The sequence below is a fragment of the Mauremys reevesii genome, linkage group 4 (assembly GCF_016161935.1).
Source record: "Mauremys reevesii isolate NIE-2019 linkage group 4, ASM1616193v1, whole genome shotgun sequence".
In the NCBI taxonomy this organism is placed as follows: Eukaryota; Metazoa; Chordata; order Testudines; family Geoemydidae; genus Mauremys; species Mauremys reevesii.
The window spans coordinates 129,142,157-129,160,089 of NC_052626.1; the positions used below are offsets into that span (position 1 = coordinate 129,142,157).

At 53.0% G+C, this 17,933-nt stretch overlaps 1 protein-coding gene across 2 annotated transcripts in view; it reads left to right on the forward strand.

Annotated features, from left to right (window-relative positions):
* Positions 1-17,933, forward strand: part of PACSIN1 (protein kinase C and casein kinase substrate in neurons 1) — a 57,507-nt gene that overhangs the window by 32,593 nt on the left and 6,981 nt on the right. For both annotated transcript variants that reach the window (XM_039537095.1, XM_039537096.1), the window contains exons 2-7: positions 13,031-13,160; positions 14,202-14,358; positions 15,081-15,316; positions 16,169-16,324; positions 17,056-17,231; positions 17,744-17,864. In XM_039537095.1, coding sequence (XP_039393029.1) covers positions 13,098-13,160; positions 14,202-14,358; positions 15,081-15,316; positions 16,169-16,324; positions 17,056-17,231; positions 17,744-17,864 — 909 coding nt within the window. In that variant the 5' untranslated portion in view covers positions 13,031-13,097. The remainder of the gene's footprint in view (positions 1-13,030; positions 13,161-14,201; positions 14,359-15,080; positions 15,317-16,168; positions 16,325-17,055; positions 17,232-17,743; positions 17,865-17,933) is intronic.

Genomic DNA, 17,933 nt, shown 5'->3' on the forward strand with positions numbered 1-17,933 from the left:
AAGAAGCCTGTGAGCAGAGAGGCTGAAGGAGACGTAGGGGTGATAGTGGACAGTGTATTAGACATGATCTTGTAATGAAACATGGCAACAGGGACTCCAGAGCTCCTGTGGGCTGCATATGCAGAGGGGTCATACCAGGGGACAGAAGGTAGCAAAGTAGCTCCTTGGTATATGTCTCTGATGAGGCTGCCCCTGTAATGTTGTGTTCAGTTACCAAGTTGCAATACCAGCCAAGATGAAAGTGAGTTCAGAGAAGAGCAACCAACTGGGGGGTGGGTGGGTGGGAAGGGAATCGTGATGAGCAGAGGTTAAGGGCCAGGTCCTCAGCTGATGTAAATCGGTGTAGTAGCTCTGTTAAACTCAGTGGAGTTTTGTTGATTCACACCAGCCAAGGATCTGTCCCTATGAAGCTAAATGGGCCAAATTCATCCCTGGTGCAGCTCTAATGGGCTTACACCAGGCATGGATTTGACTCAGTATGTACAGCTTGGCTAATGGGGAAACATAACCATCTATAGGAAACGGGTCAACGGTGGGGAGGGGAGACGTTTAGGATTAAAGGGCGAGTCACTAGGTCTTAGAAGAGAAAGATCTGGCGCCCTAGGCAGAATTCAGGGGGCGGCATTTTGTGCGCTCCCCATGGGGCGCACGGGAGCTTCTGGTTCCACTCCCATCACGCCGCCGAAGAAGGACCCTCCGCCGAAATGCCGCAGGCAACAGCAGCAGTCATTGAGCTGCTCAATTACCTGCCGCTGTTTTCCGCGGCACGTCGGCAGAAGGTCCTTCTTCGGTGGCGTGACAGGAGCGGAACCGGAAGCTCCCGCGCGCCCCGTGGGGAGCGCACAAAATGCCGCCCCAGATCCTGGCGCCCTAGGCGACCGCCTAGGGTCGCCTAATGGAAGCGCCGGCCCTGCCCCCAGCCTGGGTATAAATAGCAGTGTTGGTGGTGAGGCTTAGGTGAGTAAAGACTTGCCTGAAGCCAGTGGGTATGTACCCAGGTATATACCCTACATGGTGTTCTACTCACCCGAGCCGAGCCTTCCCAGCCTTGTAGGGTCCTGCTGCCTCCCCACTGCTGGAGCCTTTCCCCGCTGCCTCTCCCCACCAGAGCCTTTCACTGACACATGTCGCTACACACCGCACTGTGGACACAGCCTGCTTTTCCCTGCAGCGTGTAGGTATACATGCCCTGCAGTGTAGGCGTCTCCTGGTTCCTTCCCATCTCTCCTGGTACATTTCCCTTCTCCCTCTCCGTGTTTCCTCGCTCTTTTGTTTCTTCACTCCTTCCTGCTGGCAAAGGGGCTAACGTTGAGTGTAGCAGGCAGGGATGTAGTCACACGATTCCCCTGGCCTCCCTCACTTCCTCCTCTTCCTCTCCTGCCCTGCTGCTTCTCTCTCTCCCTCCCTCCTTCTTCGCCTCACTTGCAGATGAATCACGTTGCCATAAAGATTGCACCCGGCAGCCAGCACACAGCAAATTGGTGCTGACTGGGGCATCGTTCCACAGGGGAGAAACTCGTGCACCGAATATGCAGACGCTAAGGAGGATAACACATCAAATTAACAGCTCCTCCTGCGTTCCTTCCCAAAGAAAATAACGCAGAGGAGAACAGAGGGAGCAGGGTGAGAATGAACCATGAATGCACTCAGCCTGCATTGCAATGGCAAAACCCCCATTAACTTCAGGCGGGGGCTGGCCAGAGATCCATTGTGGGGCAAAGTTTATGGCAGCTCAGGTCAGCTCAGGCCTTAGTCAGCCTGTGCCACAGAAGCAAAAAGGATGGTAGCAAGACCCAGTGGTTAGTGCACTAGCCGGGGGCTAAGGCTTCCTTGCTCTGGCACAGATTCCCTCTGTGCCCTTGGCCAGGTCTACAGAGGAGAGAAGTAGGTGCCTAACGATGCAGACTGGTGCCTCGTGGGGTTTTCAAAGTGCCTATGCAGGTTAGGCATCTAACTCCCGCTGATTTCAAAGCCCTTTTGAAATTCCTGCTTGGGCCCGACATGCATCTTTAGGTGCCTAAATATCTTAAGAACTCTGGCCCTTAGTTTCTCTGGACCTGAGTTCCCCACCTGTAAAATGGGGGGAAGAATTCTGCTGTGTCTGTCTAGGCTGTAAGCTCGCAGGAGCAGGGGCTGTCTCTTCCCAGGTGTTTGTACAGCACCTAGCACAATGGGGCCTGGGCTCAGTTGGGGCCTCTAGGTGCTACTGTAAAATAACTATGATGTACCAGATAACAGCCCCCATAACTCATGTCTGCTTGGAAGCAGGGGGAGCTGTTGCTCAGCTGCCTGTGGTGTTTCTGTAATGACCTGGTGCTGGGGAAAGGCGCTGCATTGGCAGCTCCAGTGCCCGACACTCTCCCTCTGCAGAGCAGGTACCGCTTGGGCAGTGGTAGGATAAGCTTCACCTCCAACATGCTTTCCCCTGCACTGGGGAGACCACGGCTAGGTACGATGGGAGCTCAGGCACTGTCTGTGGCTTCTCTGCTGCAAAGGGGCCAGATTCTCCAGTGCCCTGTGCTGGCAGCACCAGTGCAAAGGGAGTGGTACCGCCTCAGACTGGCAGCACTGAATCACCCCTTTGCACTGGTGTAAATGACTGCACCTGGGGCAGGGCGATGGAAGGCCAGGCCCCTGGGATGCAATCAATGCCAACCGTGCTAGGGTTTTGGGGGGGGGGGGGCAAGTGCGCCAGTTGACTCTGAAGTAGCCTGACACCCAACAAGCAGAGCTGCATGAATGGGGCATTGCTCAGGACTTCCTCCAGTATCTCAATGGCACCTCAGCTGGCACAGCTGGGGCTGCCACAGCCTCCCAGGGACCACTGATTTGGGCAGAGGGCAAGAGGGAATGGGGAGCGAGAAAGCAGGCTGCAGAGAAGCAGCAGCAGCAGGTACTCACCAGTCAACTCACCACTGGAGAAACTCAGCACTGAATGCATAAGGAAGCAAGCTGCTCTGTAACCAGGGCTGAGGACTCCTGGTGGAGGAGGGATGGAGAAGCCTGAGACTGAAAAGACACACGGCCAGCGTTGCCTTTCCTTCTCACCTCGGAAGAGGGACAGTCGCTGTAACTCAGGGAGAGCCCAGACTCAGGACTAGAGAAAGAAGCAAGACACTGTGATGACAGCTCGGCACTGAAATGCATTTCCAAGGAAGACAAGGCTGGTTTATAGCATGCACGTGTGTGCGCTTTCACAGACCGGGGAATAGATGGCCATGTTAACAGCAATAGAATTCAGAGACAAAAACCCCGGACTCACCGTGCTACACAAGACAAGAGAGAGAGGCGCAGCCGGGAGCTAGTTATTACATCAGGCCCCTCTGTGCCTGATTCTCCGAGCCTTTTGCCTGGTCTGGGTCTCCTTGCAGAGATCAATTGCTAACAAAGCCAATCCATGCAGAGGGTTTCTAAAATGACACCCTCCCCCTGCCTGCTGTTCGCCGGCTCAGCAACATGGCATGGGGCAGTCAGAGGGAGCTAACCGGTTCATTGATCACCAGCTCCTGTGGATAACGCTTGGCCACAAACATGGCATTTCTTCCCACACTGCCTCCTTGCTGGGCAGGGCTGGAATAGCAAGGGGGGGGCTGCAGGTCAGGCTGGAGGTGCATTGGCAGAGCTGTGGGGAGCCCAAGGATATCCCTCCAGTACAAAGGTTTGATGGGCAGAAGCTTTTCTGACAGCCCTCCTGGTACCTGTTCTGGGGCTGCTCCAAGCCATGTTTCAGAGCTAGGCATCCCAGGGAAGGCTAAATCTCCCCATGGCAGCACTGGCCAGTTTGCAAGCAGCGGGCGGCACTGCAGATACCTGGCAGCTAAAGGAAGTGCACCACAGGCAGTCATTAAAATGCAAGCTGCAGATTAACCCTGGGCCTGCCAATGAGTCAGCGCAGTCCTCTCTGGCAGCATGCACTGTGTGCTGTAATGAGGCGTGACTGGCAGCCGCTAAGGAGAGGCCCTGGACTGGACTGGTGAGGGGCAAAATTGCCAACTTCCACATGGTAAATAAGCACAATAAGCCAAAAATGACTTTCACAATAAGCCAAAAATCAAGCTAATCCCATTTCAAAACAAGGCCAAAGCAAGATAATCCCTAAGAACCCCAACACTCTATGTGGCCAGATCCCCCCAGCGTGCACTCTGGGACGGTGGTGGGCCTGCTGTGCACCCCTGACTCTCTCCCCTCTTCCTGCTTGCCGGGAGCCAATCAAAAAAAAAAAAGAAGCAACAAGCTACAAGCCAAAAACTAGCCAAAAAACAACTCACAAGCCAATTAAGCCAAAACCAAGCCCAATTTCTGCATTTTTTTCACAGGTTTGGCATGTCTGGTGAGGGGTTGCTGAAAGTCAGGACTGAGGTGCATTGGCAGAGGTTTAAAAGGGGCCAGGACTGGAGTAGCAAGCAGGGCCGGCTCTAGGTTTTTTTGCCACCCCAAGCAAAAATAAATAAATAAACAAAGAGTGCAACTGCCAAAGCAAAAAAACAAAACCAAAAATACCACCGAGAGCGCAAGTGCCGCCCCTGGAATTGTGCCGCCCCAAGCACGTGCTTGGTTTGCTGGTGCCTAGAGCCGGTCCTGGTAGCAAGGGGTGCTGCTCAGGTGTTTAGCAGACTTGTACGTGCAAAGGCTCAAGACTGGGATAGCAGCGGCCATTACAGGTCAGGGACAAGCATCTGCAGAGCAATTAGTGGCCCCAAGAGTGAGAGCAGTGGATGCTACAGGTCAGGATTGTGATGCAGTAGCAGCAGCAGGGTCTAAAGGCCAAGGATCAAAACAGCAGAGGGTGCGGCATGGCATGATCGTGGTGCACGGGCAGAGCTGCCAGAACTGGAACAGCAGAGGGACTGCAGAGCAGGATGGAATTGGAGGGGACTCAGAGCTGTGTGTGCAGAGCCCAGGACTGGAATGAGGCGGGGGGGCTGCAGGTCAGAACTGGTTCCAATCACATAACTGAGGCAGTGAAGAGTTACCCGCCTGCCCCACACCTGCCATTTTCACTCCTATAGTGGAAAGAGAAGACAGCCCATTGCAAGATCATCACACACATGGGCTGCTGGACCCTGCTGGATTCCCATGTTCTCCTCCCCTCTCCAATCCATCCATCCAACACAGTGCAGCAAGCCACAGTGGTGGTGTGAGGCTCTGAAAGCAGCTGTTCTGCCCAGGCCTGTCTTTATAACAGGACATGTTCAAACAGCATCGGTGGCGACACAAAACCAGGCGGCAACACCTCTGAAAATAAATTAACATGGATTAAAAAAACCCTGCATGCCATGGAAACCTGTTTAACAAATATCCTCATTACATGCGACACGTGTCTGCACGCAACAGGTCAGGCACTGCCTTCACAGGACTCCTGGCTGTTGTTCTACAAACTACGGCCGTCACCCCAGGACTGCAAAGTACTGTATGCCCTGGGCTTCCCTTAGGCAAGTCACATCCCCTCTCCATGCCTCAGTTTCCCCAGGCGTAAAATGCGGGTAATGATAGCGACCTTCCTGTGTAAAACGCATGGATAAGTGCCTGCATAAGAGCTAAGTACAATATCATTAGCACAGCTTTCCATCATAGCCTCTCATCAACAACAGCCCTCCCTGTTCATCCCAGGAAGGAATTTGGCCTAGGTGGGTCTGAGCAGCTAAAGTTGGGTAGGATCTGGATCTGGCCATTCCCAAAGCTCGGGGGTGTTTCCAGCCAGGCTCATCTGTAATACAAGAATCACTTCATTCACTCTTACTAAAAAGAGGGGAGGGATGGTCTTCCAGCTAAAGCCCAGCTCTAGGAGTGAAGAGGCCTTGTATTGCTGGCTGTGCCGCTGACCCTCTGCCTGACGCTTCCCCTGTCTGTGTCTCAGTTTTCCCTTCTGTAAAATGGGGATAAGGACACCTCCCTCGTAGGGTATGGAGGGGAACTAAGAAGCTGAATTTGGAAGTGCTTGGATGGAAAGTGCTATAGAGGTACAAACAGTTCATCTTCACAACCCTGCGGGACTCTATGTAATAGTTCACCTTGCTCTGGACACTGTAACCACACTATTGCTATGACCTAAAATCCTGCAGTGACACAAAACTAATTGCTAGTGTTTTGGACAGTAGGTGCGGAGTGATGCAGCATTTTGTAGCCACTTCTGGGGGGAAGCACAGCAGCACACAGCAACACTCAAGTGTTTCGGACAGGACGTGAAGAGTGGGGGGACATGTGGACAGCACCTGGCACATTGTGGGTGTTACTGGAATGCAGACAATAATTGTCCATGTGGCAGGGTGGCCAGTACACCAGAGTTAACCCACCCCTATATTTCTTGAACAGGTTCTCTTAAAAAGAAGCTCAGTAGGGATCTATGTGGAGTGCGGAGGATTGCATGTCTCTTGCATTCATTTCACTTCATTAACCGATAGGTGAGCCTAAACACAACTGCGGTGAAGTTGTAACCACACCCGCACTAGAAGCCAGGGGGTTTACTTGCCAGCCCCTGCCCAGAGAACAGTCTCCACCCACAGGATTCCAGTCCCTTTCCTTCAGGGCTTTGGTTTTAGTTCTTCAGAAGAAAACTACTTAACACCAGTCCAACAGATCAATCGTATCCTTTCCTTCTCCCGGACCTCAGGTCTTCTGGCATGACTGCAGGAATACTCCCGGGCTGGGTTTGCACTGGTACCGTGCTCTCACTCCCCATGCCCTAGCACTGGGCTACAGTGTGCCTGGGTCTAAGCCACGGGGACACCACCATTCTCCCCTCCATGGCACTGCTAACCACTGCAGTGTGGCAAAGGCAGAGTTTCACGAGGGTCTCAGCGTTCCTACGTTCACCCCTTTGACACAGCGCCTCCTCCTGCCCATCCTCTGTGGCTGGTGGAGAGAAACTTGACTCACAGGCAGAGGTGTCACTAAAGCTGTTTCGTTTCCTCCCCTTGATGTTTTTTTAACCCCAGCGCAATAGGGTGTAAAATTGGCTTGATAACACACAAACTTTTTCCCTTTCAGACCCTCATCTTATTGCCTTGCTGATCTCTTAGGAGCTGGGGGAACTTGATAAGGGAGCGAGTGTTCTGCATGAGGCTGGGAGTGCAGGCCGCATGGGGGGTGAGGGAGAGTGTGTGTGGGGGGGCGAGGTTTAGCACAAAAACCAACAGACAGCAACAAGCACAACAAACAGCAGGAAATGTGTGCGTGTGCATAGCCCCACAACAAAACAACTGACAGCAATATACACAACAAAGTGTGTGTCTGTGTCTGTGTCTGTCTGTCTCTGTCTATAAAGCTCTACAACAAAGCAGCTGACAGCAGTGGACAGTAACACACATGGCAACATATGTCAGGGAGTATTTGTGTGTGTGTTTGTGTGGAGACAACGCTGTTGGTCTGAGTGCATACACTTGTGGGTAGAATGTACATTTGTGTGAATGTGTATTTCAATGTATATTTGGGAATGTGAGCATGCAGTGTGTGTTTGTGTGTATGCATATATGTGCACACATTGTGGTGACATGATGTTTGGTTTTGTGGGTGTGTGTTTCCACAGCTGTGTGCGTTACTGTGAGTGTGGTGCTCTGGTGTTATGCAGATTCTGCATGTTGTCTGTATGCATGTGTCTCTCTGTGTTGTTGTATGTGTTGTGCATGTGCGTGTTGCTCTGTGCGTGTGTTGTGTATGTGTGCATTACTCTGTGTCCACTGCTATGCATGTGGCTGTTTGTTACAGTGTATATCTGTGTGTTGTGTGTGCTTTGTGTATATGCTGTATGCTTTGTGTTACATTGTGTATGTGCATACATACATACATCCCTTGGACTGCATGTGAGGGACAGAGTCATGCATTTATTTATAGCCAGCCCTAAAACACGGGGCAGGATTGGTGGGTTCCTTGGTTATATCACTAAATCCCTTCTAGGCTCTGTTAGTTCCACTGCACTGAGCCCTAGAACTCCGCCTCTTAATGATGAGCTTAGGCATCGCTCCAGTAACCCTTTCAGCACAGAGGGCTGTGGCTAGCGATGGTCCCCACCGCTGCACCTTCCAGTGGAAAAGCCCCCTCAGCTCCTGTTCCCAAGCTGCCGTCTCTCTCACAGGACCACCAGGCTATAGCACTGAATCATATTCAGCCTTGGTACAGAGCGAGTCCTTACCAGCCTCTCTGCTGGCTACCTCCCCTCCCAGCTGCTGGGACCCTGCACAGCGAGATAGGCCCTGGTCACCGCTCGGCTGGATTGCTGTAGTGCGCACGTGAGGTTGCACTTTTGCAAACAGTTGGGCCTCCCCTAACGCCCAGTGCAGCAGCCTGTGCATTAAGGCGCCAGAAGCCACAGTAGCTGCCTGTTCCCTTCCAGCAGCTCATTTACACTCATAAATCCCTAAAAGGTGCGGCTCATGGGTTCCTCAGGGCATTCTCTGCCGGGCATTCAGGGCAATGCCCCAATGGTTTAATCGCAAGGGGCCAGAGGAGAGGGCATATTTGGAGAGGGCTCCTTGGTTGGAGAATTTACTTTAGGCTTCAGTTTGGCAGAATCTGAGTTTGTGGGACTGCAGGTCAAGTTACAAGGCCTGTTGGTTCCCCCGGCTTTCCTGAAGGAGGGATGAGTAGCTGGAGGTGGGGAGGGTGGGGAAGAGCCAGGAGTCGTTGGGGGAAATTTGTTATTGGATTCGCACACTTGGTCCGAAATGTTGCTTTAATTTTTTTTTTTTACACTTTCATCCATGTGGCTAGAGGACTGGATGGACGCACATAAAATAGCACAGAATGTAGCCCCTTCCCATCCATCGATCTCAAAGCGCTGCACAGTGGAGAATCCAGATCACGATCCTCGTTTTACAGACAGGGAACAACACAAAGCACAGAGAAGGGAAGCAATTTGCCAAGGTCAGCCAGTGAGAAGTGATGAAACTAGAATGCAGTTCACCCCACTAGCACCGAGAGTCCCACTAGATCCCACTCCCTCTTAGAGACCTGGTCTACACTGGGGGGGGGGGGTCGAACTAAGGTACGCAAGTTCAGCTACGCGAATAGTGTAGCTGAACTCGAACTACCTTAGTTTGAACTACTCACCCGTCCAGGCGCCGCGGGATCGAAGTCCGCGGCTCCCCCATCGACTCCGCCACCGCCGTTCGCGGTGGTGGAGTTCCGGAGTCGACGGGAGCGCATTCAGAGTTCGACATATCGCGTCTAGATGAGATGCGATATGTCGAACTCCAAGAAGTCGAACGCTACCCGCCGACCCGGGCGGGTAGTATAGACGTACCCTTAGAGACCTAGGAGATGAACCCTGGAATCTTGAGTAACAACCCTATTCTGGTTCCGGCTCAGCCTTTGCCAGAGTCAAGCTAAGGGCCAGAGACCTTCATCTGATGAATTCTGTTGCATATCCTGTTACCTGCGGTGGAGTTTCCAGCCTTTGCAGAGAGCTTCCCATGCCCAAGTGCTGCAGACAATCCAGGAGCAAGATCACTCCCTGTTAATAATTAACTCCGCTGAGACACTTCGCCTGCCCCTGAGGCTGGCTCCGGGAGGTGAGGGGTTACAGTCACCTGGAGGAGATAATCCATCAGCTAATTGGGAAGGTCAGCATGCTAAGAACAAACTAACAAGAGTTGGTGCTGCCTCCACAAACAGCAGGGCTTTCCGGTCACTGCTGCCAGGCGGAAGCTTTGCTGAGACGAGACCATGAGCAACCTGACTAGTTTGGAGAGAGTGCAGGCAAAACAACTGCTTACTGTCAAGCAGCAGAATTTGGGTCCAGATCTGTCCCTTCAGTACCCAGAGTTCTGGGGCTTTGCTTTGGCCCTTTAGAAAACTGGGATCTGGGTCCAGATTTCAAACCACAGATGTCTCAGACCCAGGGGTTGGGGTCAGCCCCAGCTCCGATGCTTTAGTTATAGCTGATGAGATTTTCAGGGATTTGATGGAAGAGTTTCCTAAAAACAGTTTGCCTGAGAAGCAAAAGATCCTGGAATCTTCTCTAAGGCTGCATCTCTGGCCAGGGAGAGCCCCGAAGGCACTGCATGCCTCACCTTTTTCCCCTCTAGTTCAGACCTGTAAAGGCTAGTTGTCCTCCTCTGTGCTGTGTAAGCTGTATCAATACTATTTTAGAGGGAGCTCACTGCCACTCCACTCCCAGTTTCTCCCAGCAGGAGGCACCATAGAGAACAGGTACAAGAGAGCTGACCATGGGCAAGTTCACAGCCTCTCCAGTTCCACCTTCCATTTGGAAGCACCTGGTGCAGATGAGTGTTCTGCTGGGCACCAGCTGGGCATTCCCTGGCCAGGGCTGCCTCTCAGCCTTGTTCTAATGCCAGCTCTTCCCTCCTTTAGCAAAGCGGCAAAGGGTTAAGTGGCTTGGCCAGCTCACGTGATTCTCCGGGGATTCCTTTTTTCAGAAGATCAGAAGAGATTAGGTTGAAATATCAGGATGAGAATTTCCTGTTGCTCGGCTTCCCCTGTCCCACATCCTCCCCAACAACACCTGCAATCCAGCCTCCTATCCTCCTCCAGCCTCCCCTCGTGTGCCACTCAGTCCAGCAGGGATGTGCAGCAGGGCATGAAGAAATCTGGGTAAGGGGACGATTCTTCTGCTAAGCAGTCCATGGGTTATTTCCTCCTTGTTGCCCGACGCTTTGTGTGGGCTATTCATAGATCATTTGGGATCTGCAACGGGGATGTCTTTCCAGATCGCAAACCCTTGGAATGGAGCAGAGCTCCTCTTGGGAGTACAGATTTAAGTACGGTGCAGAGGGTGGCATGGAGTGGTTATAACGGATGGAGGGGATGCACATAACCTAGTGCTACTGGTATCTGAATGTACTGGAGGACAGAGGGAGCCCTTAGGCGGTGGGCATTATCCCCCCCCCCCCCGCCGCTGAGATATGAAGAAGCCTCCAACCACTTCCGAAATCTCTCTCACCGGATTTTATTCTCCCTCTGTTTAAATGCAGCCAGGATCTGAATGCAGAAGGGAAGGGTGGCGTAGCTGGGACCAGGGGAGGCCAGGCTCCCGAGGCGCCTCATCCCATCCCATCCCATCCCATTCCTCTGCAGTGGTTTCTAGTACAGACACCTCTCATTTTAGAATATATTGACTTTAATAATATTGCTTAACCGCTCACGTGACCCGAGACTGTGACAGCAGCAGCGCGACACCAAGCTGGCCAGCTCTTGCTCTCTGCATGTGCGAGATTTACACACAGGGCTGCAAGGGGGCTGAGCTGGCCCTGAACTCGTCCCAAGGTCAAGGCAGGGTCTTGCTTCTGGACCAGTGTCAGAGAGGCCAAAGAATGGATAGACATATAAATTGCTCTCTCATTGCAGGAGAGGAGCCCTTTAATACAGGAGTGTGATCTAAAAGGTTCTGTCTCTATGGCTGTATAATGAAGCTAGTGCACACCCCTAGTGTACGTGGGCTGCACCAGTGTAATATGGAACTTGTACTAGTCCGACTTACTTATGGTTTATTTTAGTCCAGTATGTAAAGGGTTATCTACTTCACAATATACACACACAAGGACTACGCCAGCCTCTCTGGAAGCTACTGCATTCCCATGGCTTTCAAAGACCTGGGAACTTGCAAATTAAGTAACATTGTTTCAACCAGTGTTCTTGCCTTCACCTGCTAGTCTAATTAAATTTGAGTATGGCTGAGTCTGAAGCTGGCGCTGTGGAAAGAAATGGCTTTTCTGACCTGTTCAGAGGAGAGAGCTGGCTGCTGAGCCGGTCAAGCAGCTGTTTTGATCTGTCAGTCCATGCACGTCTTGTCTTTGCTTTAATACATGCTGAGGGGTTTGGGTGTACAAAAGCCAAGTGAGCGCGTTGTGATTCTTCAGTACATGGCGGCCAGGTTCAGGGCTATCCTAGGAAAAGATGGTGTAGTAAAGATGAGTATTTTTAGGCTCATGAATTCAGCATTCCAAAGCTCACCGTTGGCCCTGGCTGAATTGGGGACTTACACCCTACCTGGCAAAACTCCCTTTTCCGTTTCAACTGGATGCAGTGCTTTTCATTCCCCTCTCCCCCACCCCAAACCCCAACTTTTCTGCAGTGTTGCTGTAGTCTGTTAAGTGGCTGTTACATTCCCCCTGCCCCCCCGCCTGAAATGGCCACCTTTTATATATGGAACAGCCTCCCTGACTGACCTGTAGGGGCACTATTCTCTCCTCTTTCAAATCCCTCTAGGTCTTGATACCTGTGAGAAACCAGCCAATTAATGATGGCTGGCAGGGCAGGCAGGATTAACTGGCACCGTCTTTCTTCATAATTATTTCTAAAAATGACAAATGTATTCTTAAAAATTGGTCTCTGTTTGATTGGGTCCTTCTCCCCATCCTTCATATGTCACTTGGCTTCTCAAATTGTAAACTCTTTGGGGCAGGGACCATCACTTTGCTTTGTGTACGGTATCTAGTACATCTAGGCAGTGTGGCCTAGTTGGAAAGCATTGGACTAAGACTTTCCTGGCTGTCTGGGTGACCTTAGGCAAGTCACTTTCCCACTCTGTGCCTCAGTTTACCAATCTGTAAAATGGAGTAATGATAGTGACCTCCTCCTCCTCTCTCCTCTGAGATCTACTGACAAAAAGTGCCATATAGGAGCTGAGTATTATTACAACGGGAACACGACCTCAGTGGGGTTTCTGTGGGTTACTGTAATCTAATTATTGCATAATGATCATTTCACTTGTGGGCAAAATGATTCCTGTGGGGTGTGGTTTGGAAAAGCGGAATTGGGCTTTTCCCACTAAACATGTTTTTTTATGGAAAAATGGACTTTTAATCCAATTTGTTGTGTGTGTGGAAAAGTTGAGTTTCACTAGAAATTTTCAGGAAAAAAACCTGAATATTTTTACCCAAGACCAAATATTTTACAGGGTTGCTTTATTTATATATTTTTTAAAAGGTGGAGATCAGTTTTCTATTGGCTTTTGTAACTGGAAAATTTTCAGCGGGGGCTATAATGGGCTTTGGCAAAGTCTGACAGCAGCTGGCAGGGCTGGGCTCTGAATGATGCATTCTCCCCTGCTGAACCTTGTCATTCTTCCGACCAGTGCATGAGGTCTGGTGCTTCCCGGAGAGCGGCTGAGCGTGTGCATTAAACCCTGAGGAACGGGAACCATGTCAGGCTCCTACGATGAGTCTGCGGCGGCTGCAGAGGAAATAACTGACAGCTTCTGGGAGGTGAGTTCCCCCCTAGACCCTCTGAGAGACATTGAGCAAGCAGGGAGGAGCAACAGATTGTACCTGATGCCTCCCCTGGTGCCTAGGTGGGCTCTGCTGGTGGATAGTCAGGTGCTCCCACAGCCCTGGAGGTGGCATCTCTGCTCTCTAGGGTTTGCTCTGCACTTTTTTCTGAGCAAACTCTTACCAACCTAGAGGGCGCCATCGGCCTCCTCAAGCAGCCACATTTGCAAACCGAGGTGGCAAAACTATACAAATAGGAAGCTCCCCCTGCTGGCTGGGCCCAGCAGAGACGCTCATCCGCAACGCCTGACCACCCCTGCAAGAGGTGAACTCCCCATGATCATCAGAACCAGGGACAACCCTGTCGGCTTGACATCTCGCTGGAACCCGGTCTCCTGCCCAAGGCGGCGCAAACCGTCAAGGAGCATCGAATGCCGGCTGCGTTCAAATTGCAGATGCAGTCGCTGCGCTCTCAGGGCCTGAGCAGCAGAAGCACTGTGTGTTCCTAGCTCAGCCGTCGTCAGTGCTCAGCCATTCAGCATCCGGCTCAGGGCTCGGCACACGCTGTAGGGTGCTTAGAGAGCTCCGTGACCTTGCACGGGGGAATGAGTTATGGAGAGAATGCGGTGTTCTTTCTGTCGTTTGAATGTGACCCTCTGAAATGCAGCCTTGCAGCGCACGGGCCTCTTCTCTCGGGATAGCAGCGTTTCAGTCCTGTCGCAAGTCACGCGTGAAAAGAAACTACCTGGTTTTGTCCTAGTCCCATCCAGCCACAGTTTGAGACAACGGCAGAGAGGGCTCCTGGGTTGAATTAAAATAGACCCGCTTCAGCCTCCAACCTCTCACACACCCTCCCCTCCTCTCCTCTCCTGAGCCAGTCTAGGACCACTCACTCCAGAAATGGCTGATTTCACCCCCAGCCCTCTCCTCCCACCCGGTTCGATTTGGCCTGGTGCCAGCACTCACCATTCCCTCCTGTCTCCAGAGTGGGCATTGTTCCTGCCGTTGTTCCCAACCAGCTGTCCATCTCTCCGTCAGGTGGGGAACTACAAACGGACGGTGAAACGGATCGACGACGGGCACCGGCTCTGCAATGACCTGATGAACTGCGTCCACGAGCGGGCCAAGATCGAGAAGGCCTATGCCCAGCAGCTGACCGACTGGTCCAAGAGGTGGAGGCAGCTGATCGAGAAAGGTATCGCGGCCCTGCCTCTGTCCGCAGCCCTTCACGGTTTGAGGGCACTGCAGCATTCATCCCACCAGGAAGAAACCCCAGAATGGGCCCTTGGGGATGGAGCTCGTACATTTCCCCCTGCAAATTCTTTAGATCTATACTTTGATGTCCTCTAATAACTAGATCGAGTTGGCTGGTAGTGCATGTGCCACTGCTCTCTTCTGGATGGAATCAGAACTGCTCGATTGTGTGGCATAGGTCCCGCACTGCTAATGGAGAGTCTCCTCTCACTCGTGTGGCAGGGGCCTGGTTTCTTGGAGCTGGAGGATCTCAATTCTCTCCCCGCCCCCTGTTGCTGTGAAGTCCCATCAGGTAACAACTGTGGGCTTCCTGCCTGGCCCCGAATTATCCAATTCAGCAGGCCGTCCAGATTCAAAGAATTGACTTGTTTGATTTTAACCCCACCAGTCTCCCAGTGAGCAATATGTCAGACAGGGGCATTGGCAGCAGCATGGCTTTTGGGCTAGAACCAGGGACAAGGAAACAGGACTCCTGGGTTCCATTCCTGACTTGACCCCTGATTTGCTGTGCTTCCTTGAACAAATCACCCCCCTCCACACGCTCTGTGCCTCAGTTTTCCCAGCCATGAAATGGGCACTTTGCGGGTCTCACAGACAGGAGCCACTAGAGAAGGGCTGGGCATTGCCATGATGTTGATTGCTTACCTGAGCCCTGTCCCGCAGGCCCGCAGTATGGCAGCTTGGAGAGGGCGTGGGGAGCCATGATGACAGAGGCAGACAAGGTGAGCGAGTTGCATCAGGATGTGAAGAACAGCCTGCTGAATGAGGACTTTGAGAAGGTGAAGAACTGGCAGAAGGACGCCTACCACAAGCAGATCATGGGAGGCTTCAAGGAGGCCAAGGAGGCAGATGACGGCTTCCGGAAAGCACAGAAACCCTGGGCCAAGAAAATGAAGGAGGTAGGAGGCAGGGCAGGGTGGAGCGGGCCTGCTGACCGAGAGGTGAACCACTGAGAGCCTCACGAGGTCAGGTAGGAAAGAGCCCATCTACTGTACCCACAGGGCACTGGGATGGGGGCCAGGTGCCCAAGCCACTCACACAGGCACCAGAACATGTGGCAAGGTGGAGGAGAAGGTGCGGCTTTATGGCCTGAGGTATTGGTTGTACCTTGGGAGCAGTTAGGAGGAAGATGCCTGTTGTAACCACAAAGGCACCAGTCACAGCTTGCAGGGGGCTTGGGGGGCATAGTGTCCAAAGAATCCCCATCTCTGGTGAGGCACCAGGGCTGGTACCTGCTGTGCCACTGGAAGAACCAGTCATTCCTCAAGGGGCGGCAGACAGGTGCCTGTTTTGCCCATGGAGTTCCCCATTCAACACCTCTTGTGCTGTGCCTGAGAGAACCCAGCCAAGTCCCCAAGGGCTGAATGTAGGAGGCAGGAACAGGATCAGGGGACCATCTTTTTGTTCAATGTCTGTACAGCGCCTAGCACAAGGGGGTCCTGGCCCAGGACTGGGGCTCCTAGGTGCTACTGCAGTACACACCATAATAACAAATACTTGCCCATTCTTCTGCCGCCAACCCCAGAGGAACTCGGTTCCGAGCACACCATTGCCCTTGGGCAAAGGTGGAATGAGACAAAACCATGCCCAAGTCTCCATTCGCAGGGACGGGGAGACACAGCCCAAAGGCAGGGTGGAAGTCCAATTGCAGTGCAGAGGTGTTTAGGGGAAGGGATAAGGGTTACAGGTAGAACATCTGCAAACATCTGTCCTGGGTTCCTTCCCTCCCTCATCCCACCTCCCGGCAACAGGTGGAGACGGCCAAGAAAGCATATCACCTGGCGTGCAAAGAGGAGAAGCTGGCAATGACCCGGGAAGCCAACAGCAAGGCAGAGCAGTCCATCACTGCAGACCAGCAGAAGAAGCTCCAGGACAAGGTGGAAAAGTGCAAGCAAGATGTGCAAAAGGTGCGAGCTGCTGCCCTTGAGGGAAGGGGAAGGGTGGCCAGACATACACCCCGCTCCCTACGGGTCCGTGGTGAGTCATGCTGGTGAAGCAGCCTGCGGGAAGCTTGCCATGATGCCAGGGCTCTGTGGATACATAGCTCCAGTCTCCAGGGAAGCCAGGACACAATGCACTGGCCCTTAGAACCAGGCGAGATGGGAGAACCCGCCTGGAACCCCACTCTCTGTCTCCTTCAGGAAGGGGCCTTACTAGGTTACCAGAGGCTACTGGCCTTTTTTGTCCTTGAAAGAGGGGCTCTGGTGATATAGCGGCTTCTCCCACGCCCCTTCCACAAAGGATCTCAGCCCCTGAGCCCACCCCAAACAACTACAGTCTGGGTGCAGCAGGTCCAGCTGGTGGGATTGCAAGTGCAGCAGAAGCAACAGTTAGGGGAGAGAAGGTCCACTCCCCTGCTGGCATAAAGCAGCATCACTCCAATGGCATCAAACCCCCACCCAGTGTAAATCATTGTCTCTCCAGGGGAGTCAGGTCCCCAGCTGGTATAAATCACAGCTCCATTGACTTCAGGGCTTGCTGATTTGTCCCAGCTGAAGGTCCAGGTTCTCTGCCCTCACAAAAATGAAGATGGGTTCATCACAAGCTGGATGTGGGGTGGGGAGAGACTCTGTCAGGGCCCAGGCAAGGAGCTCTGGGGGGCCTGGGCTTTAACCTTGGCCCCGGGTTGTGCCCGCAGACCCAAGAGAAGTACGAGAAGGTGCTGGAGGAGCTGAACAAGTGCACCCCGCAGTACATGGAGAGCATGGAGCAGGTGTTCGAGCAGTGCCAGCAGTTCGAGGAGAAGAGGCTCATCTTCCTGAAGGAGGTTCTGTTGGACATCAAGCGGCACCTGAACCTGGCTGAGAGCAGCAGGTAACCACGCCCACGGGGGTGCTGGGGAGGGACGGGAGAGCGAGAGCAGCAGCCTATAGCAACTACAGGGGTCTCCAGGGACTTGACTGGCCGGGCTGCCATGAACCAGGCCCCAGAGGATGCTAGATAAGCTCAGGTCCCCAGCAGAGGCTCCCAAAGCCCAGTCAGACCCAGTCACTCTAAGGGCAGATGGAGAGCACAGGGCTGGAAGCAGTGGCTCCATCCGCATCTAGGGATATCCCATGATCAGTGGCCACGCCAGGTGGATTTGTGCATTGGCCTGGCTCCCTCCTGTGGCCAGCAGGAGGAATGCCAGTTCTGAGTTCTCTTGGGAGACCCGCTTGCCCCGTAGTTCCAATCCGTCCTCCCATAACCGCCCCCGACCGCCGCCTTCTCTGCCAGTAAGTGTCCGCAGACCTTCCCCGGCTCGTCTCGAAGGAGCTTCAGTTGTCCGTGAGCGCAGGGGGGCACCCGGGGTTCCTCACTTCTGCTTTGCTTGTGACCTCCCTCAGCTACACCAACGTCTATCGCGAGCTGGAGCAAACCATCCGTGTGGCGGACGCGCAGGAGGACCTCAGGTGGTTCCGCAGCACCAGCGGCCCGGGAATGCCTATGAACTGGCCCCAGTTTGAGGTGAGGCTCCGGCTGCCCCGCTGCCATAAATGGGGAGGGGGCAGGATGGGGAACGTGGCGGGCAGGCAG